We start from the raw sequence: 25,711 nt of genomic DNA on the forward strand, positions 1-25,711 counted from the left end.
GGATCATGTCTCACATGACTGACCAGAGAGAAATCTATCTTCTAATCTATCTATCTTCCTAATAAAATCTCTCAGTAATGTCAATATAGTTTTAGTGGGTCCATCAACAACATTATTATTATTATAATCACAATAAAGATTGCATTTGAAATATGTGCCTTTTAAATATGTGACATAAAGTACAAAGCGCCTTGATTATGATCCAATATTAAGAAATGAGCTAAACTTTAAACCCATATACTTTATGAAAACACTTAACTCAACTTAAATTAGTGCTGAGTGATGCTATGGTAAACAGTTCATATACAGTTATGAATGTAAACACTTCCAAAGCCTTTTGAAGAAGTCTGAGAAATGCATGTGATGTAAACATTCATTTAAAACTTCCACTGAGAGGCAATTCATAAAAAATATGAAAGCTTAACAGTGCGTGCAATTTTAAGATAAGATATCACACTCTCATGGAAGTGACTCCTAATTTGTTTATGGTAATCAACTTTTTCTCACCAGTATCTTTTAAAATATGCATCCAACCACTTCTTCAAACAGAAAGGCTTGATATATGGCCTTTTCTTCCATACAGTATAACAGTTGAACCAGCTAACCTGTACCTGAGGTTAGATTCGACAGACCCAGTGCAGAAGCTGTCGTAATATGGAAAAAAACCGTCAGCCGTGATTGATTACCAGAGCATGGCATGGATTACTGTGCATCATGTTAATTACTGCAGGTCACGTCACTGTCTTCACATTCAGTGACGCAACCTACACCCCAGATGCCAGCGAGCACTGGGACAGGTCAGATTCAACACTGATCCGGCCCACATCTGGCTAGGATCCGGCCCAGAACTGGCCCATTGTCAGGCGCTATCAGGAAGTGGGAATGCTCATTTAAAGGCCATGCCTGTGTCTGTGACTGTGTTTGTGGTGATGCAAGCAGGGCAGAGGCTTAGCTTCACGCTCAGCCAGAGACCGGCGCGGGCAGAGAGAGCAGAGCGTGAAGTTTGAGTGACGGTAATGATTCCTGCGACTCTTGGCCTCCTCTCGTTATGCCATCTGTAATGCTGTCTCTTAATATAACTCTACCACGTGTCAAAAGCTCAAGACTGCAAAGCCAGCCTTAATGGAACACAATTAAACTGTTCCAGCACTCATTTTAAGGCTCTCTGTATTATCCAGGGTGATAAACAAAACAGAATTTAGCGGAACAGAGCAAAGTTGTGGTAAATAGTATCTGGGTACATGTGCGAAACAGGTCTCTTGTTACAATGCAATTATACCACTTAGTAGAGTTTAACACACTACCTCTCGGTGTGTAACAGCATTTTAATTTGGAACAGCAACCCTACCTTAAACCTTAACTCTTACTCTTTCGATTCATTTCGATTAACTTTAGATTGATGCAATTACAAATTTTCAAAATGCTGTTAATCTTTGTAAGTCCTTCCAGGGTGCACTTGTCCACTCCAAAAAGGCCACGTTATGAAAGGTGTGGCCAAAACAAAGAGACAGATTAATATATTTCCCTACAGTTAGAGCCCCTCAATAGGTGCCTGACGTGTAATAAATACACCCTGTGTCACTGCGGTTCAGACCAATTCTGGGAGTACCTTGGTGGCCATTACTAAAACAAATAGCCTGCTGTTGCATTAGCATTGAACAGCCGATTGTTCTTTGAACAGCTCTCTCCACTGGCTCCTCGCTTAGAAGTATGACAGATAGCGCTGTCTGCTAAGTGAAAGGGAAGATTTAAGTCGCAGCAAGGACGGGCGATTGCTCAGAGAAAAATGCATGTGTGTGTGTGTGGGCTGGTTTCTGCTGATGGCTGTGAGAGCTAACAATCGGAGGCATTCCGTGTTCAAACACAGGACTGATGGTGAGAATGGCAAACATGACTAAGCTGATGGGTGCGCTGCCTAAAAGCATGGATTACTCCTCAAGTGGCCTCTAGCTTTTAAGTAGCTATATTTGTCCATATCTGAATTTACTGGCACACAGGCAAGAAAACCGCAGTCAAGAGTGAATGTTGTTTCACTACGGTTCACAAAAATTACGGGGGGGAAAAACTAACAACTGGACTTTTTTTTTTACACAAGTCATAACCTTACTCATTATGTACAGTAAACAATAATTGTATCTAGAGCATCACAAAGCCAATTAAACATCTTGGTTTTCATCTCTCTATAAATATAGCCGAGACTGTCAGAGGAGAATGTACTGTGCAGTATTAATGTTCGGAAAAAACAAAAACACCAAGAAAGAAACAAAACGACATGAGGGGAAGTTTTCCGAAACAAAAGGATTTCGTCGATTTCAGCTTGCTTCTACTGTGGTTGTGCTTGTGCACGCTGGGAGTGATGCATGCTGGGGATGGGCCATCAGTGTTGCCTGTGATATTTTTATGCCCAATTAGGGGCGTGATGTGTTGTGAAGGTTGCCTGTGCTGAAATCATTTCCCAACCTTTTACCGACAGCACGGAGCCACAACCTGCACATGTTACAGTACAGATACACCCAGCAACAGTGAATTAGGTAAAAATGGCCATGATAATATCGGCCAAAATATCTTACAAAGCTAAAATAAGACTACATTTGTGCTTGTTTACACTCATTATCAAAAGAGGATTTAAGACATGGCTGCAACATTTCTCTTTTTGAACAATTCTCAAAAGGAAGAATGTTTTAGAAATGCTCTTTCTTTTTTCATTATTCATCTAAAGTCACTGTTCCCTTGGCAATACTGTGGGTATGATTTTCATCTAATCAATGACTTTCTTCCCTGATGAGAAGCCTACACTGACACTGCAGTGAACACAACACCACATTAGCCCGATCCCCAGCACCAGTTATGGTCACAGAAAAGCACAGAGCACTGTTCTACTTATGTCATATTTATTTCAGATATAAATAAGGTAAGATTATCTGCCAGGTCAAAAGAATGACTTAAAAATGTCAAAGGCAAGAGAAGATCTGGAGGACAGGCGGGGGGGGGGGGGGGGTGTCGGTGGGCGGGGTGGGCTTGACTAAAAGATGACATTTTCTTGATTCAGCTTTTACTTCAGATTGCTTGTGTGCCCTTTCCTTGGGTATAGCAAATGGCAATTTGCGAGTGTGCAGGTCAGCCTTGATGGGGACAGATGACACGCTGTTTGGATTTGCTTAATTGTAATGTGGACATGAATTAAATGTGTTAAATCAACACAGCGTTTCTCTTTCAGTTTACAAAATGTATTTAGGTCCCTTATAAAATAGACTCAACTTGACCAACTAATTCCGATGAAATGTGTGTAAATTAAGGTTATGAGAACGGGTGCAATAGATTTCTTTGTTTAATCATGTTACATGTAGCATTGTAGAGCTCTGCAGGTTTCATTAGCAGGCACATTATGAGCGTAATCATAAACAGGTTGTATTGAAAGTATTGCAATGTCACTGCAACTAGATCAATATATTGCAATGTCACTGCTTCTAAAAATGACACAACCTGAGTAAGTCAAACAGTTACATTCAGAAACAGAACAAAGGAACGACTGAGATCTTGAGGATTATCAATATTATTGATTATCTGACATTCTCATGGTGGGAAAAAATTATGGCACACGTCAAAGCAAAACACAAAGACACAGCCCATGTCCTCAATTGATTGTCACCTGAGAACAACGGACATTCATGTACACGTTTTAGCAAAGGCTGATGGGAATCCATTTAACAAGGAGGTGGTGAAGAAGGGTTTGCCAGGTACCTTATGTTATCATTTATGTTCCCAGTTGTGAACTTATTTTATTGTTTTACGCTTGTCCAATGTGATTTAGCTGGACACATTGAATGCTGTGACAAAATGCATTAGTTCAATGTATTAACATCACGTTTTAAAGACAAAACAAGACTAGTTTGTGTAATTCCAATGTGGTCTGATTTACTAAATTTGACAGTGCCTCTTTTCCCTTTTATCAGTTCTGGCTGTCTGCACAGTACTCTACAGGTAATGAGCATGGTGAGCTGCCCCTCTCTGGGTCACCTCCTGCTTTTTTAAAAGGGAAAAAAACACGAAGACAATAATAAGTAGTACATCTTGTTGAGTGTCTCTGACATTTAAGAGTGTTCCGTTTTATCTTCTGAGCAATCCTCAAGATTAGATGGTGCCGTACGCGCATAAACAAATGGATAGATAAGTGTTTCAGTTTCAATGGTTCTGCCATGTGAGGACAACATTGCGGGTCCTTCTCAGACCTCAACAGACTATAGACGCAGCACCAGATGCCTTTTGGAGACAAATGTTTTAAGTTTAAATGTGACCAGTCACTGCAAGGTTTCTAAACATCGATGCTAAGCTTTCTAAATACTACAGTACATCTTATAGCCACTTCCATCCATCCATTCCATCCCTCCGATCATGTGGCACTGTAAAGCCAAGCAAATAAACTACCTAACTGAATTGATGTTAAACATCTTAATGGGATATTTTGCATTTACTTTAATTATTCTGAGGCTCTGCGGCTATCTTATCTATCTATACTGATGTAAGTGATCGTAACGCAGATAAATTCAGGTCCCTTGGTGCTAACTGGGGTGCTAACCAAACGCTGTCTTTTTTTATTAGCAGATCCAGCCTTAAGGGGAAATAACATTTAAAAAAAGGCTCTGACCTTTTTCTTCACTTATTTTAATTAGCTACAGCTGACAGCAGCAATTTCCAAGCAGAGATCATCTAATAATGGAACACATACACACACACACACACATGTTCAGACATAAATGCACACACACACAAACACACACATAGACACACACAAACTTAAATGCACAAGCACGTGCACACACACACACACACACACACACACACACACACACACACACACACACACACACACACACACACACACACAGTGTAAGATTTGAGTGACAGGTATGATTAGCCAAGTGTAGTACAAAGAGCAAGTTCAGTAAAACTGAATGAAATTGCATCTTTGCCAGGCAGTGTGGCTGTCATTCCCCCCTCGCGTCTGTGACGGGTGTGTTTTGTTCCAAACTGACGGCTGGCTGAAGAAGTGTACTGTACCGCCTCAGCATAAACACTGCCCAGACAAAACCCTAGCCACTGAACGGGGGCTATTACTAATGCATACTGATATAACGGATGAATGTAATCTCTGCAAAAACACATTGGAATCGGGATATCAAGAAGCAGTTATGGCTATGCAGTATTGACATTGATGAAATGACGATTTCCAGAGATTCTTAAGGAGAGCGTGTTAGTCCCTGCTCAAATTAATTTAGAGCGTGGCGAGTAAGTGCATTTGACTGGAGTTTATTCTCTCATTCAAACAACAGAGGTTGGAATCCAATTATGAATGAGCAACTCAAGCAAAGGTCAGCTCTACGCAGCGGCACATGTGCTGGTCCTTGTAGTTGATCACTTCTTATTGCTCTCTCTCTCTACACAGAGAATATAAGTTTCTTGTATGCTGTTCTTTTCCTCATTAATTCTTAGCACATCTGAACCACACTACAACTTCAACAGTAATGATGCATTATAATCTACATAACAGTTTTCATATGTCCAAGAATGTACAGGCAGTATAAGAAGGCGTATTTCAGAGTTCACATACATCAGGTATTTTGTAAGGCTGGCACTTCCAATAAGACACTGAAAAGGTTGGTCCTTATTAAAAGATAATTAGCCCAGGCCATTGTGTTGGTCTAGGTTTGAAAGAAAGCAGCTCATAATAAGACAGACGTCAGGTAACCATGACAGTATGTGTTACTATGACACTGAAGCACCAGGCAAAACTACTTGATTCTCCCTGTTCATTTCAGTAAGAGAACTAGTAGCACCGTTCCATTTGGTCTGGAACACATGGTGCATTATTTCTGATATCGTGGCAAAGCATATGGTTGAGTGATTGTGATACCTAAATGAAGTTTAAAAAAAGCTTGCCGGGCGGCTTCAGCCAGCTGTGCTGTTATGTTTTTGTCAGAGATCAGTGCTGACAGTCATTTTCCAGAAGAAAGTTCAGGTAGAACCTTCTCTTAACAAGGCTCGGGTGTTTAAACCCTCCAAACCTCTATCTCCCTGTGTGTGTGTGTGTTTGTGTGTGTGTGTGTGTGTGTGTGTGTGTGTTTATATGTATATATATATATAGATAGATAGAGAGAGGTACCTATCATTATCATTATATCATTCGTTTATTTTTGTCATTCCAGCACTAGTTCAGCATCCCACCTCCAGTGTAATTGTGTCCGCTCTCCTACCATTACAGTAATAAGGCTCGAGGGTGAAGGTGTGTTTGGGAAGGCATCTGACCAGGATCTCCAAATGCTGCCAAGGGATTGTGAGCCTAATCCCCGCAAAGCATAACAGGACCCTGACAGGGCACCTTGCCAAGCATGCTGCTCTGTGTCGCTCTGATAGACCTGCCTCGCTCACTGGCAAAATGGGAACCTAGGAATGTATTGTAAACATCAGCTGTGTCAATGATAAAAAATGTTTCAAAATCAATTTTGAATAATCAAATTACAAATTTGAGGGTGTATTGTGAATACAACCAGTGGCTTCCTGGCTGTTGAACTGATAACACTTTTACTCCAGCGAAGATGGCTAAAATGTACGTATATATTTGTTAATGTAATAGTCAAAGCTGGCTTAAGATTGGTTTACTTTCACTGAGACATTATACACTTCCTTTGGTTTATAAAGTGGATCTGGTTGCACAGGACCTGTTTGCTGCTCCCCGTGCGGGGAGACTCCGTACCAGAACATAAGCCTGACTGTTTGTTGCATTGTCTTACACCAGCATGACTGATGCACTGATACGTAGTGCCCTGATGAATGAATGCAATATTTATTATTAAAATGATTTAATATTTAATTTTTCCCGGTTACATAAGTGTATTGGGCAGGTTCATGCATTGTGAATGATTCATTCACACATGCACATTGTTCTACACATGAATAATGGCTGACCTGCCCACATAAAGACGAGCCAACCATGGACCATCAGCCTTTAGGTAATAAGAAATGACTGTATGACCTGATCTGCACTGGAGAAAATGCCTAAGCATTATCACACAATACTGCTGATGCCAAATCAGGCCTAACAGTAGTGGAAATGTTTTCGTTTGACAAGTTCCTCTGAAAAGCCATGTGACTACGAGGTGCTAGTGTTCTAATAAGGCATTTCATTCGCTAACACTTTGTTACTGGATCAGAACAAGCTGTGACAGTGTCGGGTGTTTTGGATTCTGTCAGTTGGTAAGCATTAATGCCTAGACAAAGTGTTAGCGAATTAAATACCTTATTAGAAGACTAGCACCTCGTAGTCACATGGCTTTTCAGAGGAACTTGTCAAATGGAGGAATTGCTGTCATTTAGATGAAGCACAGGGCTGTTATTTGATTGTTTCTTTTTTGTATGTAATCATAACTGGATATCACACCAATTATGTTAAATGTTTATGACTTAACATTCAGTGCAGCTCACTGAACACATCAAGGCTACTTAAACATCTGATTGTCTAAATTATTTTAATAGTTTACGGTAAATATAAGGAGGGCAACGACCACAGAGTTTGATGGAGCCATCCACTGGTTAAGTGATTACTGCAGCATGAGATTTCTCAACTACATGATTGTAAAAGTCAGTTACAAAGCATTGCAACACAAAAAGGTACCTAGACCTACCAAGTGTGTCATGAAAATATACGATACAAATAACTAAATTGAGGACACAGACACTTTTAAGTGGATCTATTATAAAGAAATAGATGCTCAAGACAGGAAGTGTAGTGTTTAGTTAAAGACACAAAATCTGAGAACATATTTGTTTTGTGTTCCCCACCATTTGGGAAATCTAGCCCTAGGGCGTGATTAGTTCTCTCACAATAAGACTTGGGATGAGAATACAGAGGACAAAGTAGTATTTTGTCTCTAAACCTCTGAACCAATATTCATTTTCAAAAATGCCCATCCAAGTGAAACACGAGGACAACCACACTCATAAAAGCTTTACAGGCACTCTATGACACTTCTGCTGGAACTAGGATTAAACTTCTAATTTCCTTCAAATTCATTTCTATCATTTTTTTGGGGTTGTCTGAAATATGCAATAATACCCACATTTGAATTGCTTTTCTTGTGGCACATCTCCTAATAAACTATTGTATCACACAGCTATATGAAGCCTCTCATCGCATGTCTTACTAGCTCTGCCTATCTCACTTGTTCCACGCAAATTCCCAATATTCGGTTCAACTCTGCAATGGAGGGCTTTAAGCATGCACCCACACATGGTCTACTTCATGTCCAAAAACTGGCTGAAAGGTTTTTAGTGGGTTCAGTTTGTTTTTTTAGCTGAATAGCTCACCTTGAGTTACCATTAGCATATACTAAAATGATCTGGGCGGATATATATTCCCATATATCATTAGATAAATTAGGTTCAAAAGAAAAGCATAAAAAGAAGGTCCTCATTTCCCTTCAACAATGCCAACAAAGTCTGGCAAACATACTAAATTGTAGAGTCTGGCTAGGCAAAGACACCCACGGAACTCCTTTTGAAGTAGTCATTTAAATGGTAAAAGCACATTTCTCATTGGCACGTGATGGAACACTGCCAGAGCAACAAGCCATTTACCACTTCCTCAGTGTGCCCACTTGTCATGGACGTGTCCATGATTGATCAGCAATCATGACTCATTCACCCCAGTGTCACTCCCTGCCATGGCAGCTGGCTCCAGTTGACTCCTGGTGGAATTAATTCTGAAAAGCACTAGGGCTGGTACAAGCATTGCTATTCTTTCATAAAGAACTGAGGTAGAAATGCTACTATTTAGCGCATCCAGTAACATTATCAAGGAATATTCTTAAAATTGTATTATTGTATTATGTATGTATTCGATGATACTATCCCTAAAAAACAATAACAACAATAGCACAGACAAGGACATAAATCTTCAGAAAATGGTGATACCTGGAATTTAAGTGTTTTTGGTCTGGCTTTATGATATTCCACGCCAAGGTATCAGTCTCTTTCGATTTCAACAAAATTCTTTTAACACTTATTTGATGGCAGGATTCTTGGCCGGATATGATCAACTGATGTATGTTAAGGCACACACTGTAGGGCTGTGTATTGACAAGAAACTGGTGATACGATACCTGATAATGATACAGGGGTTACAATTCATAATATTGCGGTATACTGTGAAACTCTAAGCAAGCAAGCTCATTGTTTAATCTAATGTTAGTATTAAGAACACACCACCACATGAACCAGTTTTTTGTGCAATCAGAACAACACTGATACCCAGCAATCGAGGTTTAAACACAACACAAAATGAACGAATCTTTGCATGTAAACTATTCATTAAAAATAGATACAGTGCTTTTTGAGAAATGACACAGTATCACGAAACATAATATTGCGCTACTTAAGCGTATCGATATCTTCTTACAGCTCTAATACACTGTGCTTGAAGTACCTTCTCAAGTGGGAAGTGAGCTGGTCAATAGCAAACTCTGTGGGCAGAGATCAGGACTTCAATGATTTCTTCAGGAGAGAGCTCAGAAGGAACAAGTTTTAATGAGGCTCGGGTACTTAAACTCTGCATCCTTCATCCTGCTCTGGCCCTTGTGAGTGAGTCTTCCTCTCTATCATAACGCTCTGGCACCTGTGAGTGAGTCTTCCTCTATCATAACGCTCTGGCCCCTGTGAGTGAGTCTTCCTCTCTATCATAGCGCTCTGGCACCTGTGAGTGAGTCTTCCTCTCTATCATAACGCTCTGGCACCTGTGAGTGAGTCTTCCTCTCTATCATAGCGCTCTGGTCCCTGTGAGTGAGTCTGTCTATCCCACCTCCATCTCACAGTTTCAGGCTGAGCTATTTTATCTAACATCTTCTCACGTGCCGCATTTAGAACATTCTCTGCACCGAATAATAAGTGCATAGTTAGTCTCAGGCTGCCATGCTGTTGGCTAGATGATACACAGTGATATAACATGTCTGTCAGTTTGGCGTGTCTTCAAAGCTGCATTATTTACATCTGAGTGGGGAGACAACTAAGCAAGCTAGACACACACAAGCCTGGGCATGATACAAGATCTTCATCCACAGTGCATCAAAGGTGAATAAAGTAAATGTGGTTAGTGTGCACATATCAGACTGGCTTTGCACATCTCATTGTCGCTGATGTCTCAGTCTCTAAAAGATCTAAAAGAAAGAAATCAGTTCAGAACTGATAATCCATACACATGCCTTCTTGATGGGACTGATGACAAAATGGCTTCATTGAACTGATGTACTGTATAAGTCTATAATTTCAATGTTGCTTTATTGGTGAAAAGCACATCATATGTTGGACACAGAGCTCTTACATGGCATCATGGGTTTTAGGGAAAGGGTAGATAACATCTCCCAACCTCTGAGTCATGCCTAAAAAGAGCGCATTTATGACCATTTCATTACATACTTCTGATCCTGCTGACTTTGAATACAACTCTTGAAATACGCTATTCATGGAGGTTTCTATGTAGTAGCAGTAGATTTAAGTCAGTAGGCCAGAGAATTATCAGAGGTGCCTTTTCAAAGGTATCTGGGTCAGACTTAGTATGTGAGAAATCAAATACCTCCATAGAGAAAAGTCACATTCTTCTCTGAGACTCTGCTGCAAGGCCATCTACCATGCCTACACAAGTGAAAATGCTTCAAAGGCGGTTGATTGGAAAAGGAAAGGGAGAATGCTTTTGACCAGAGGACACCATGTGCAGCACTCTACTCAGAACATGATATAATGTATCCAATCAATGTATTTAAACATGGCTGTCAACCTGCATTTCACCTCATAGCTGTCCTTGCAATTGTGTGCTCAACTGGAAAAATCCCATGAATTGAATAACTGGTGGGAGGGAAAAAGTGATACAGTAGTGATGTGATATTTACCAAGTATAATACTGTATTCTATCAACAGACAAATATTATTATTTAATGATTTAATAATATTGACATACTATATATACTATGTAAATTATAACACATAATCAAATCTATCATATTTATAATGTATAATAAAAGCATACACATTCCCAAGTCCTTTTAGTACAAGACGGATACATGTGTCACAATCTTTCAATAATACTTAGAGGCTATACATTTCCTACAATCGCATTATAGTTCTGTTACCACCATTTCTCAAGGATCACCTGAAAAGCCTTACAGAAAAACTAAATAATGAGATTGTCGTTGAAGCTTACCTCTTACGGTTAACTGAATGTGCTTAGGCTGTATATTGCGTTTACTCTGGATCGAGCAGGTATACAAGCCGTCGTCTGTTACATCCACTTTTTGTATTTGAAGGCTGTATTCGTGCTTGTCCCCGACGCTTGTTACGATGGACACACGGGGATCCCCTGACCATTTGTCAACCCCTGCGTATATGATACTAGAGCGGTTCAACCATGCTCCTTTCGATTTTCCATCCAATAGGTAGCATCTGCAAAGAAAACAAAATCAACAGATAAGAATTCAGGGACTCAGTGACTCTACAGAGCTTTGAACGGTTTACAACTGGCCATGTAGACGAACACACTGACCGGCTGGAAATACATGATAGCGTCCCGTGTTGTGAAAAATATTGATTGAGTGACAAAACAAACAAATGCACCACTCCAAACTGTTTGCCAGTAGGCTGCCACCAGCACGTAAGACTTTAATGTAAATGTTTAATGCACAGTAACGTTCAAGGGTAGCCTGTGTCACTGTGGTTCACCAGTCACTCTTTTGCAGCATTTTAAAGCACTTCCATAAGCACTGCTTTAAAGTTGATTTTAAGGGCCTTTTAAATATACAGTGCAATAATATTGTAGCGTGCAAGGGTGTTGTGCGCTTCTCTCTGTGTGTGTGCTCCCAACATGCCCTGCGAACAAGGAACTGTTCAGTAACTCAGCATTCCATCTTGGAATAATGTGACTTAAATTTGATGCCAATAATATACCTTCAACTTTGTGTCTGGTGTTAGTGTGAGTAACTGTCATCATTTCATCCATGTTTCATTGTTGTTTGATGCCTTAGTTTAGCCCTGTTTCACATTGCCGTATCTGTCCACCATCAGTGTAAGTGCTGTGTCAGAGTATAAAACCGGCCTCTTGTTTCCTGAATGTGTTCTCCTGGGGCCATGCAGTGTATGGTGTCTGGAGCTGCATTAAAACCTGAGATCTCTGCCTCAGTCTGCATTCTCCTGGGCCAGCTCACTACAGTAGACTTCATGTATACCAGTATATAAGCTACAGTATAAGCCTGTTTTTGACTATCATGTCATGACAATAATACATAACCAAACAAATAAAAGGCGGCTTATTGTCTGCAACGCAAAGTATATAGTTAGATCTACTTCTGACAGAGCTGTCAAAACGATGAGGTGGAGTGTGAATATTTTCTTCCTCTCCACTGAGCAGTATAAAAGCACGATCAAACTAATCTTGAGGAAGAAACTAAACAGAAGCACCTGTCAGTAAATGTAGTGTCATGCACTTGTGTTCCTGTTTTGCCTTTTGAAAAGGTCTTCTTCCTTCATCAGCATCATAAATTAGGCTGAAACAATTGTTTATAAAAAATCTAGTTTTGTACTTTCTCAGAATCTTTTTTAACTTGAACACAGTCGTGCTTGATGAGAAGAGGCCCGGCACATTGTTCATTTCATGGTCTGGTTACTCATTTCCAAAAAGAAGCATCCCTATAAAGGAAGCAGAAAGCCTCTTCAAGTGGAAGTCTGAGGACCCCAAGCTAACGTCCAGTTCATTTGCTATGGCCGCCACAAGGACATTGTCTGACACACGGTCATTGTCTGATAGTTTATTGTTCATTGTTTCACGACTGTCATTTTAACAACAAACCCAAACCATACTGCTACGGAGGACGGCAATCTGGCTCTGAGGCCCGGAGACTAATGAGCTAAAAACATCCACAAGACAAACAATGCCCAGAGTCTCACCCCTCAGTGTCTGTGCGTAGAAAACAGGCCTAACTCGAAAGAAACCGGCGAGGATGAGGCCATTACAGAGCCAGCAGAGCTTACAGTGCTTCACCAATCTCCAGGAAAAGAAATATGACACCCATGACTTCTGTGTTGTATCTTAATGAAATGAGGAGCCACTAGGGCCATTGGTTATTCGACAAACTTTCAGTGAGTCAACTAACATGGCTGTTATCTCTGTTACAGTCCACTGGATATAGCTGCATTAGCTTTTTTTTTTTGAAGGGTCTGAGACAACTGCATGCTGTGCTTTAGTTAACTAATGAAGGAAGACGTGTCAAATAGTTTTTGGGGGGCTAACAGTGTAAGTTAGCTGAGCTCCGATCTGGCCCAGTGCTGGTCCGGTTCTGGCCCGATACTGGCCCAGTTCTGGTGAAGACCTGTGCCCCACCACGGCCAGTTCCAGAGTCAACTGTCATTTCGTTGAAAACCTCCGTGAAAATTACCCTCATCTGTATTCATTTGCCCCCCAGTGCCATTCATCAGAGACTCCGCATCAGAGGAACGTTTACACCCACGGTGGGCTTTTCATGAAGGCCCTGTCTTCAGAGGAACACAGGCGCCAAGATTCCCTTTGGTAGCTCAGGAAGAGCAGTTAATTATTTCACTGACCCCTGATCACACCTTCTGCTGTTGCATTTACATATGAAACACTCATTTTATATTATTTATTCTGATTTTAGAGAGATGTTCTCTTAAGCGCCAGCTCATTACTGGTGCATATTCTCTGTCAGTCTACAGTACAGAACCGTATAACAGTCTTTTATTTTCAGTTATGCAACAAAGAAAACACTATGGGCAATTTTCATCAATTTCAGTGATCGGCCTTTTATCACCTAACTGGCACTCTATGGAAGCTATGATGTGAAGTAGAGTTTAATCCTTTCATCCAGACTCATTCAAACATTTCACAGCGAACCATAATTATTGCTGGGGCATAGGTTGACCCAGATTCACATCTTCTTTTGAAACCTCATCTTTCCAGTTGACTGGTTCAAACACAAAACCTCAGTTGGTCTCCCTGCTCCATCATATGGAACCGAAATCCATGAGGAAGTACAATCTGCTAACGATCTTGCATACGCTTAGTTGGCCACGGATGCACATTTAAGAAGCCTCTCCCCAGAGAGTGATACTTAAATAATGACTGCACCAAACGATTTTTGCCTGTGTGTGATGTGTACATTTAAAGTGTTAGTTCACCCAAAAACTACTCACAGCAAATTATCTACTCAACCTCATGTCAGTAGTAATATTTACCTGCCTGTAAAAAAGCCAAAAAAGAGCTAGCCTGCAGAATGTCAATAATGCTATTTCTCCATGCAGTAGGAGTAGCTGGTGACCCCAGTTTTGTTCACTTACATCCTGCTTGCTAATCCACGTTGTCCAACTCAGACAAGCAGACTTACTACTTGCATGAGATTGGACGTATGATGACAGTTTTTTCATAACTCCATGAACCATCCCTTTAAGCAGACTTTAAGGAGAGTTTTTTCTATCCCATCTGAGACCCAAATGTTCCAAGAACAGACGTTGCCAAAGCCTTTTGTTCTCCGTCAATATGTCACCAGGGCACGTTCAGTACTCCAGTAAGCCCAGAGGTTTAACTGGCATGTGGTATCTGTCCAAATCCCTCCCAGCATCACCTATTGACTTGCCCTGGATCATGGATTATACATGATCATACCTGTAGAGCTGTCAGGCCGTGCGGTAATAACCTGCATCAAATACACTCACCGTGGCCCAACGCATGAACAAAGGCAAAAGGTCATGGCACACCAAACAATGGCAAGACAAGAAGGATCATGTACGTCTTCTAGAAAGCAGCACACTTAAACATGTTTGTTATATGTTGAACAGTCAGTTGCTTTCCTTGTTTATAATCACATGGATTACAGAAATGTCTATAGATAATATAAAAAAGATATTTATCCATATGACTACAACCTAAAATATTCATTCCTCTTACTGTGTGGCAATCCTGTGACCTTTGGAATTAAAGTCGATGGAGTTCTTCATCTGGATTTCTGATCTCATGATACTTTGCTTCTCATCACTGGATACATCATCATGAGTCCATCACCAGATCGCCTTCAACTCCACTCCAGTGTAATGACACACCCACGCCAGAGGCCACGAGGGGAATAAGTGCGTGATGTCTTCCATGTGAAATCTGGACTACCAACCCAGGCTCTTAATCCCAGCAGTAATCCTGGTGATTGCAGCCTGAGGGGCCTTGCTACTGTATTTGAAACTGCCACCCATAATCCAGTGTCAAACCTGCAGAGACTGTTGCAGTAGATAATCATGCTATTGCTTTTTGGACGAATATTATAAGGCACACACACAAAAAAAGAAAATCTATGTACAATGGTCCTGCACTTGGAGGAGGACCTATCTCTAGGTCTTTGGAACGGTAAAATAGTAAAATATACCATATACTATATCAATTTACAGATACTATATCAATTTACAATTATTATGGTTTATTATTATTTAGTCATACTGGACCCTGGCTTCAGCAAGCAGAGAGCTGAATGAAAAAGAAGTTAACTGTGAATAACATTAGCAAACTGGTTTTGCAGCCAAACGGAGGATAGACTGTTAGTCTCATCAATTCAAACAAGTAAGAAAGTAAGTAAGTAATGCAATGTAAGAAACATTGTGGTTGAGTGGTGTAAGACAGAGCAGCCCTCTGATTCCTCAAAGCAAAATGTTGGAAAAGGAAATTCTATTCGTGCTTTAAGAGTGACAAGAAGTCTTTCAAAGTTGGAATTGAACTTGCCAGTGTGTCCGACTTTCGCCAATTAAATAGTGTCATAGAATCTAATAATAATAGCCAAGGCTTAAAGTTATGATTAAAGCTAGGGTTTAGACAAACAATGGGTTGATTAATAGGAATAATACAGCAAAATTGAGACCAGGTAGAAGTGATGTAAGACTTTATTTCATCTTCAGTTTCCCATATATGTTGTGTGTTCTTCAGCGCTGTTCTCACTGGCTCCAAGTTGCTGCAGAAGATTGTGACTTTATTTTCATTTTAATGTTGCAATATCTGAGGTTTATTTTTCAGCAGACGAGCACTGGGATGGCGTCTCCCTGTGTGTTTTCACTGAGTCACACTAATTTGTGTATTATGTGTATTGTGAGTACCACAAGGTCAGGCCGTCTCTGGGTGCCCGAACGAGAACAAGAACAAGAACACTACACAAACATAAACAACTCTGTAACCTTTCTGATTCATCAAAATAGCAGACAGGTAATTATTCGATTATTTCTATTCTTTAAAACGACTTATGTTATGAAAATAAGTTATTATTTTGTTTTATTGACTGTGTCTTGCAAGTAATAACCCTTCCCAGAATGGATGTAAATAAATGCTTTTGGAGAACATGTGATAGAAATGGCAGCTTGCACATGGAGGAAGATGTTTTCTGTGTTTACAAGGTCTTTGAGTGAAGTGTTGTTGTGAAGGTAATGCCTGCTTAATTTCCTATGAGGTCACCAGAACCGTTATTTACAGCCATATTAAATCCTGACATATTAATCTGAGGAACTCTCCTGGATGAGTCGCTCGCAGTGTGCACTGAAAATAAACCGGCGATCCTTCACAAATGTTACTTTCAAAGTCAGTTGGATAGAAAGTGTGATGCCACCCAGAGAACAAAGAGAACATATCTACAGATGTTATCGCTTGACATGTTGTTTCTCCAGTTATTCCAAAAAGGTTTGAAAGCTTGGCCATTTACACAGAAAATAGATCCCTGAAGTCTTTCAAAATGTATAAAAGACAAGAGCTCATACATTTTAAAGAGGAACTCATATGCTCATTTTCAATGTACATCATTTTACTTTTGGGGCCAACTGAAATTGATTTATATGCTTCAGTATTCCAAAAACACATAATTTTTTTATTCTCTACAACTCTATTCACCTTCTGAAATCCTCTGTTAGAGCTCCTGGGTCTTTAAGCCCCGCCTCAAAATGAGCCCAGTGTGCTCTGATTGGTCAGCTAAGCAAGCCATAGGGATTGTGTTACAAAATTGTATCATCTTCTTGAGAAGGCCTGGATTTCCAACTAGGCATTTCAAGCATACCGTTTCATACTGAAAAAACTATAACACACTTAAGGAAAGGGGAAAAACTAATAATAATTAATTATAAAGCTGATATCAATGTAAAGCTAAATCAAAACAAAATATAAATTATATTTGGTTTTACATCTCCAAAGGAAACCATTTTAAATCACCAGACTACACTGAATCCACGGTCTTGTCAAAATTGTAAACCTTGAACATACTGCTGCGTGACTCAACCAGCTACTGTGGAGGCCTGGAATTCCTTTTTGTCGAATATAATATCCTGGACAAGAGACAATGACTAAACACTTTCGTGCCCCCTGCCGTAACCAGCGTCTTTGAAACGATGCGTCTGTCCTCCCCATTGTTTGCTTCCAAATCAATAAAAAACCTTTGATCACAAAAAAAGATTTATACAATGGTTCAGCTTACTGTATATGCTCCTCACAGAAAAGAGAAACTGCTCGGACTTTCATTTCTGTTTCGTGTGACTCACACATAGACTCTTTATAAACAGAACAGGCCCCACGAGACTTTTGTAACAAAAAATACCAAAAAAGGATGAAGCAATGCATGTATCAAGCACTTTCTCTTAGTTTAAACACTGTTCGAATGATGTTGCACATAGAACTATAAAGAAACTGTTGCATAACATTCAGGCCAAACACTGAAGAGGGTCTATTTGATAAGGAACAGAGACACAAGAAGGGAACACAGACACAGAACAAAATAATATACAGTAGGAAAAGTAAGGTCTGTGCTAGTCTTGTGAGCAGCCTTCTGGTTTGTATGTTGATAACGCTATGGACCACCGTCCCAGTGTACAGCACACTGTTAATTACTACTGTGAACCTCTATGTACTTTGCACTTTATCTCTGTATGAAGGGTAATCACAGCTACAAGCCCTTATGTGGTGAACAATTATCACACTGTTTGCAAGATAACTAATGATGTTCTAGGGGACCGTAGAAAATGAACTATTTGTTCTTGTGCTAGTAGCCTTCTATCATGACACAGAAACTCTACTCTCAAACTTCTTACTAAGGTAAAGGTCAGGTATTTAGCAAATGCTTTAATCCAAAGCGTCTTAGACAACCTGCAGCGATCAGGGATCAAAATCCCGGTCAACCGCTCACCAAGTAATATTAATACCAACCAAAAATAATGTTTCACATCTGCTGCCTGTCTTTAAAAACTTTAAAACCCGACTGATTCATCCGTGTTCATTTAGCATTCATAAAGAGAACACTGCCTGTGAAGTTCATCGGAGCGCCCTGCTCCTTCAGGGTCTCTCATCAGAGACTGGGTCTTGGGGGTCTAGATGGACGTACCTACAACTCTGTTACAGCAGTAGCGCAGACATATCAGGACAAAAAGGGAAGAAGAGACACTCCAACGTGTCACCACATTTTATGTTTGTGTTGGTGACAAATGACTGCACCTGTGCGCATGAGCCCCTCCAATTTCACGTCAACCTCCAGCGTAATTACACAGTTTAGTGCGGGAAATTATGTTTGCGGGAGCCCAAAACTAAAAAAGGACTGATTTTTCCGTGCTTAACTCAACGCTTTACAGGACCTGCCTTTACATTTTTTCCCCTAGCATGTAGGCTCTTAGTTGCATTTTTCCATACAATACTAAAAGGCGGGGTCAGCAATACTGTCAGATTCTGTTTTGAAACTCAGCACACTCTCGTTTCAGTATTCCCCCAAAGGTCTCTCACTAAACCATCACGTGAACACAATGGCTACGCTATGACTGATGAGAAATAAGAGACACGTTCTTATACTGACTGGATAGAGCGTAATAGTTGCACATCATTACTGAAATAGGTGCCGTTAAGAGAGGTGAACCCCATAAGATTCCTCAAGAAGACTCTGAATAATTCCAAGTGTTCAAAAAAAACAACTGTAACTGTAATGCCATAGAGATGGAAGACATATTGAGTTAAAAAAAAATAAAAAAAAATAATGCTTATTAAATGCAATTCACACTGCCCCTCAAAATGGAAGCACTAGCTGTAAAAATCTAAGATTAAGATTTTTGCAACATTTTTTTTTTTTTTTAATCAAATAAAACTAAAATCTCTTAACAGATGCCACTAGTTCTTACAGTGTAAATGTTCCCAGTCTGGAGACTAACACCTTTGGAGTTAAGAGAGAGAGGGGGGAAAGCTTTCCCTGTGCAAATATTGAAATAAACACATCTATAGGGTTCTCTGGAGCTTTGTGTGATGTGCCCTAATTCCTCTCACAGCCTCCTTAAGGGACAAATCATAATAAACCCTCAACCCCCCTTCCAAGTAAAGAAAGATCTAGGTTACTAGGTGCACCAAGCTCTCTACGTTCACCCTCATATTCCAGTATGCTTTAAGTTCATATGAATAAGAAAATGAATTATGTAGCAAGATAAAACAGGTTTGACTACACAACATGAATTGTATTAACTTTGAAACATATACAAACCCACAGTCACAAACAGTGTGTGGGTGGACTTTCACTGGTTTTGGTATTAAGTAACAAACAATCAAAAAGGATTTGGACCATCTTTTAACTAACTTTATAAACAACATAGAATTGGTGGACAGAATGATGAACTGGCTTTCTTTTCTTTTCTAAAAACAAAACAAAAACAATAAACAGACTAACTGTCAAAAGCAAGAAAAACAAAAATCCAAAATGTGATCAAAAGACCTGACAGACTCAGTAAACATTCGACTGTTTAAAATGCATCCTTCTTGTTGGCAGGGACAAAAACTCCTTAGTTAAGCTCATCGCGAGACCATTTGGCAGGGATTATGCACAGCTTAGTGTCTGCCCCACAAAACAGGTCTTTGATTCATAACTGTTATTTAAGTAAGTAATTCCTGGGATAGAGGTAAATCTCCATTTGGAAATTGTCCCCTTGTTATGATCGACACTGCAAGAAAATTGTGACAGTAATACAACTGAGAGAGCGGAAACAGTTTTTTGTCTGATGTTAACTGCCTGAATGTGATTTCTTATCTATGTACAAAACTGTTCCAAAAGATCAGACATAGCAGATTCCCACTTGATATAATGAAGCCAAATAAAATCTCGATCAGAACATGCAGGAGGGGTAATTTTTTTTTACTAAACTGTACTCAAATATCTGCTGTGATAAGTTTGGCTGGTAGGCAGAAAAAGGATCAAGGGGTACAGAACTAGTGCCAAACATTTCTGAGAAACTTAAAAAAAATGAAAAGAATACTTCAACATCTTCCCCAGAATGTAAATGTTCTCTTCACCATCTTTATCTCCGAATAAGTTTAAAGTAGCCTAATTATAAGTACAACTGGAGAGCCCGCTCTGGCTGGGGAGAGAAACTGGCCGTGTCCCCATCACAAATCAAATGGCACCCAAATCAGCTCAGCCGCTGTTGCCATGGAAACCTACCCAGTGGGGATTTTGCTCGGCGCGAGATAGCTAGAGGAGCCATTACAGCCAGGAAAAGCCCTTCTATGCAGTGAGACAATGACACTTTTGTTCCTTACATGGTATTGACATTGTGACGACGCAAGCATACCTCCCTCCTTCCCTTCCCTTCCCCCAAAACAAAACAGTCGAGAAGATTCTTTATGAATAGTTGATTACCATGAGCATCAAACAAAAACTTGTGACGTGTATATACATTTATTCTGTTTTATTTCATTTCTGCCTGTTCCCCATATTCCTTTCCCTCTTTCTTGTTTTATTGTTTCCCCCCCCCCCTTCATTTGTCTTAGTTAAGATAAGTTAATGAATCAGAAAATCACAACTACAAAATATCATTAAGAAAAGGTCATTACGTATCTCAGGACTGATGTAACATTGCACAATTTAACATTACCACCTAGAAATCCTCCGTTCTGTGAACACACATCACTACTGTGGGTGGGGTGCAGTTCTAATGTGGCTTTGTCAATATTCCTCTTCCAATGTGCAAGTCTCATTAAAACCAATGATAACACATTAACATCCATTACTGCTCATTTTCACCCATCTTTCTCTGAACCGCATAAAGGCTTGCGAATAAAGACTAACACAGCACAGCGTAACACAGTGAGGAACATCACCCCAGTAGCCTTAGCATGGGTTTTTGTATTTCAGTAATTAATGTTGCTTTAATCAGTGAAAAAAAAATCACAGCTGTCATTCCACAAGCTACAAGCAACCAGTGTCTTGGAGAAACATTCAAGCTCAAGTTCACCACATCACATCGTCACTGACTTGACCCTGAGGCAACGACTAACAAGTTTATCAAGCATTTCATATTGTGTAAACACTTTACAGCCTTTTATGGCGGTATGACAGTACATCAGTGATCTATCAGCTGGTGGTTTATCCCAAACAACAACATTCAAACTTGTGAATGGCCTGAGCTAAACTCATCATTGACCCAGTGATGGAGCAAAATAAAAGTTAGCAGTGCATGAAGATGAACTGTGTCTCCTTCACAGGAAATAAAGTTAAATGATCACTGCCAGTGGACCTTGAAGAGAGCACTCAGCACAGTTGTCAAGAAATGCCAGCTAGCTGTTGCTGTTGACAATAATCTCTCCTTCAGATGCAAATTCAGACCAATAAATGAAACGACTACCAAGAGCAGTTTCTAATCTCAGGTAGAGCCAAGGAGTAAAATGTCTACAAACACTACAATACTTGCACAGAACCAAAACTCTAAACCGATTTATCCATTCAGTTATCTTATACAAATGCTACTTTTTTTTAAACAGGCAGTCTATTTGCCTAACTGGCCTATATAGCAACTTTGTTGACATTGTATGGACCCACAATTGTATGTGGATATGGTAACATTTGTAGTAGAAGACGATCAATATTAACAGGCACAGGCATCAGTCTTGATCAGGACTGGTCCAGAGTGGTCCAGACCAACCTTACGAAAGTATCTCTTAGGGAAGATAAACCTTAGCTAAGGACGTTCTAGGAAACACCTTGAAACATTAAGGTACGGCTTAAGGTAAACTTTGGGGAACTCTGGGAGACTTCACATCTGTACAGCAGGGCTACATTACACATTAGACCTTCTGGTGTGAATCTTAGGGCTACACATGCATCATTTAGGAACATGAACGTAGTATCCTACTCCCTTATGAAGCTACAGGCGTCGCTGTCGAATCTGACAGCACAGAGGATGAACTGACAGCCACAGCATGGTCACTAGCTTGGCGTCACGCCAGCGTCTCATGTCCCCCTCTTGGGTTAGATCCTAATCAGTCAGTTCCAGTGACTGATCAGATTTTAAACACACAGAGGATGCATCTCTATCTCAGAGTTCCCTGTTGTCACCGCAGAATTCCCTTGGTGCTGCCAGAGTTAGCCGTAAACTCAGCCATGAGACTCCACCAGTGCAGTTCAATGCCATACGGCCAAAGAGACCGTTTAGCCTGAGGGTGATATGTTTTAGAATTCTGCAGCGATCAATAATTACGGTGGCCTACAGTGGCCACACTGGACCAGGTCTAAAGTTTAAGAATACATAAATAAAATGCCTCAAACAGAGTAGACATCCAAGGCCAAGGCTTGAATCAATATGTGCCTGAATGCAATAAATGTTCATTTTAAAAGCATATGAATTGCGGCATAAAATCAGCATACTGCTTTCAAAGTTACATGAAAGAAGAAAACCCTTCAGTCCACATTCATTTTTTTCTTAACTACATTCAGTTAAGCCATTCTCCCTTTTTAATATTCCCCCTGTTTTATTTTCCCTTTAAATCCTCGTTGACCTTCAATCCTAAAATCCTGAGGATTTTATACCTGAATGCTTCCCCTCCTACCAATTTCCTTTTTCTCGTGCAACCATTTCCTGTCAATGTAATCTCTACTGCTGGAGTGTCTGTCCCTGGACCCAAAGACAGTATAAGCTAATTAGACCTAGAACTGATCATGTCCCCTCACACAAGACAAAAGAAAATGGAGATTGACTACATACCATTGGCAGCAATGAAGCTCATACAAGGACACTTTCATGTCCACATTTTCAGACCACTTTATAGTCAGATAGGCATGACGATTAACCAAAACATCCCCTACAATTACATCACTTAGCTGTGAGCCTTGTTGTCATCCATTTCACAGATTGATAGGGCAGTCAGGGATGACCTATAGAGAAAAATAAGATGCCCTGTCGTATGTCATCCTCTTTTCACCTTGACATTGACTATGTCCAAGTCATACTAATGCACCTGCAGCATATGGGTGTCCGCATATCAGTGTTTCTGTTAATTACCGGATTTTGCCTGGCAAAATAAATCAAAAGTAATAATGGTCATAAAAAACATAAAACGTTTCCTTAAACAGGAAATTAGTTTTTAAACCAAAGCAACTAAATCAATAATGGAACTATATCTTATTGCATATTGATTAATGCGAGTTACAAAAATCCTTCCGAAAATGGATGTTAACCAATCGCGTTTAATTCTCAGTGAAGCTTCAGTCTGAGCTCCGCCTTCCAAAGCCTTCACCACTTCTGCAGTGGTGGCAATGAAAAGAACATTTTGATTGTGAGAGATATCATGTTGATATTAGATCAGGTATTCAGCACACACTTCTATCCAAAGTCACATACAGACAACATAAAGCGATCAGGAACCAAACCCAGGTCACCCGCTTGTTAAGCCGCGACGCTAACCTCTGCACCACCACGTCTAGCCAATCAAATTGCTCTATTAATATGAGGAGGGCATTGTGTAATCTGTCAGAAACATCGGTGGCCAAACCCTTCTCTGGATTGGTTTGATAAAATGTGATGGTAAATGTCAGCAACCTTATGACGGGCAAGTAGGCTTCTTCGCATCACAGGAGCAGTTCTGTTCGCCCAAGGATTTGCAGGACATATCTTGTCTCGTAGATAATAATCTTGTGTAGGCCTAGCAGAAGGCTAGCCTATAACTTGCAGCATAGGTGTGAAAAACATGGTTTCATTAAATCCTAGCCGAAACCCTGCTGCATATGTGTAAACATATTTGAAATACATGCAAATAAAACCATTAAACCACTCAAGGGGTGATAGTGGTTCAGGAGATAGAGGAGTTGATCGGAAGGTTGTTAGTTCAATCGCGACTCCTCCTGTCAAAGTGTCCTTGAAATGCAGTCCATTTACCATTTAAACTCACTGTTAGTTAGCAACAATTCAACTCATGGTAGCTGTAGTTATTAAAGGGCAAAGGCCAGGAATTTAACACACACTTTTATCCAAAGTGACGTACAGTCAACTTGCAGTAATTGGGACTCAAACTTGCCCAGCGGTGACGCTGACCTCTGCACCACCACACCAGCAAATGCCAACATGCCTTAGTGTAAAACAAAACCGTGTTGAATTTAGTAGTTGCACTCAGGTTTACGCAGCTGTAACTCTTGCTGTGTTACTTTCACTAATGACACTGCACATGGCTTTAGTGAATGTTTAACCTTTAACCTTAGGCATGCTTAATGCAAAGCTGACTAACCTTTTGCCATGCAACATTAAACAGAGGGTTTTGCTAAGGAATATAGGCTACGGTTGGATGTGCAACAAAGTATTAATAATCTAACAAGCCAGCACATAGTACAGAGTTCCAGCAAACACCCTATTTTGAGAAGAAGGGAGTTGAGATGAACGGAACAAATAGCATCTCCATCTCGAGACAGTGCCTTGTGACCTGGGTTTTCAAATTGTATTGGTTGTTTTGTAGCATGAGAGCCAAAGCAGAAATCTCATAATTTCCTTGTCCTTGATTCATCATTTGCTATTCCCATGCTCTCCATGTTCTTGACCCAGCTTCAGAGACAGAGAGGAGAGAAAGCCAGGGATATTTCCCCAGGCACTATTATCTCATTCAACTATAAAAATGGCCATTCGATTAGAGGATAAGCCATATCTCAATTACAAACCTTTCTGCATGGTTTAAAAACGACAGTATACTAATGATGGGGCACAAGACTATATACTGCAGCTTTTAAATGGAGAAACACACAGAAACAGCAGATTTCCCACCATGCTCCAAGTGGGTAGAATTTCAACGTGCAATGAAAATATACAACCGGGGTGAGCTTAAAGACTAGGATACACTGAAATTAAAGATGATGATTTAAAAAATAAAGCGAGAACATAATTTTGTTCCACATTTGACAGAACATAGTAAAACTGTCAGTGTGTGTGTGTGTGTGTGTGTGTGGATGTAAACTCACACCCTGGCTTGCACACTATCAGTGCCTCCTCCTTGTGAGGAAGTGGTTAACACTTCACCTGACAGTGTGTTGTGAAAGCTTCCTGTTTCTATTCCGGGATATTCCCCACAAAAAGTCCAGAGGTCTAGCCTCAATCCTACATTGCCTGCCTCGCCTCTGGTCACTGATCTGGATTAGCAACGCTACCAGCTGTGCTTTGTAGTGTCGTGTTGTCATGATAGGGATCTGTAAGGCCTTATTGTCATAGCTATGCCTGTTTTCAGCACTCACTATTCTGATGATTATGTCTGGCCAAAAAGAAAACTGTAAAGTGACTGTTAGGATTCTCTTAGATCTGAGATATGCAACTAAAATTGAACACTTATGGACAGTTATAAAGGATGTTAAGAGAATCAATAGCCGCATGGTGTTTGCAA

General features: G+C 40.2%; 1 protein-coding gene across 2 annotated transcripts in view; it reads right to left on the reverse strand.

Annotated features, from left to right (window-relative positions):
- negr1 (neuronal growth regulator 1) overlaps window positions 1–25,711 on the reverse strand; it is a 106,753-nt gene that overhangs the window by 69,513 nt on the left and 11,529 nt on the right. For both annotated transcript variants that reach the window (XM_012821546.3, XM_031574681.2), the window contains exon 2: window positions 11,246–11,484. In XM_012821546.3, the coding sequence (XP_012677000.2) occupies window positions 11,246–11,484 (239 nt within the window). The remainder of the gene's footprint in view (window positions 1–11,245; window positions 11,485–25,711) is intronic.

This window comes from Clupea harengus, chromosome 10 (genome assembly GCF_900700415.2).
Source record: "Clupea harengus chromosome 10, Ch_v2.0.2, whole genome shotgun sequence".
Classification (NCBI taxonomy): domain Eukaryota; kingdom Metazoa; phylum Chordata; class Actinopteri; order Clupeiformes; family Clupeidae; genus Clupea; species Clupea harengus.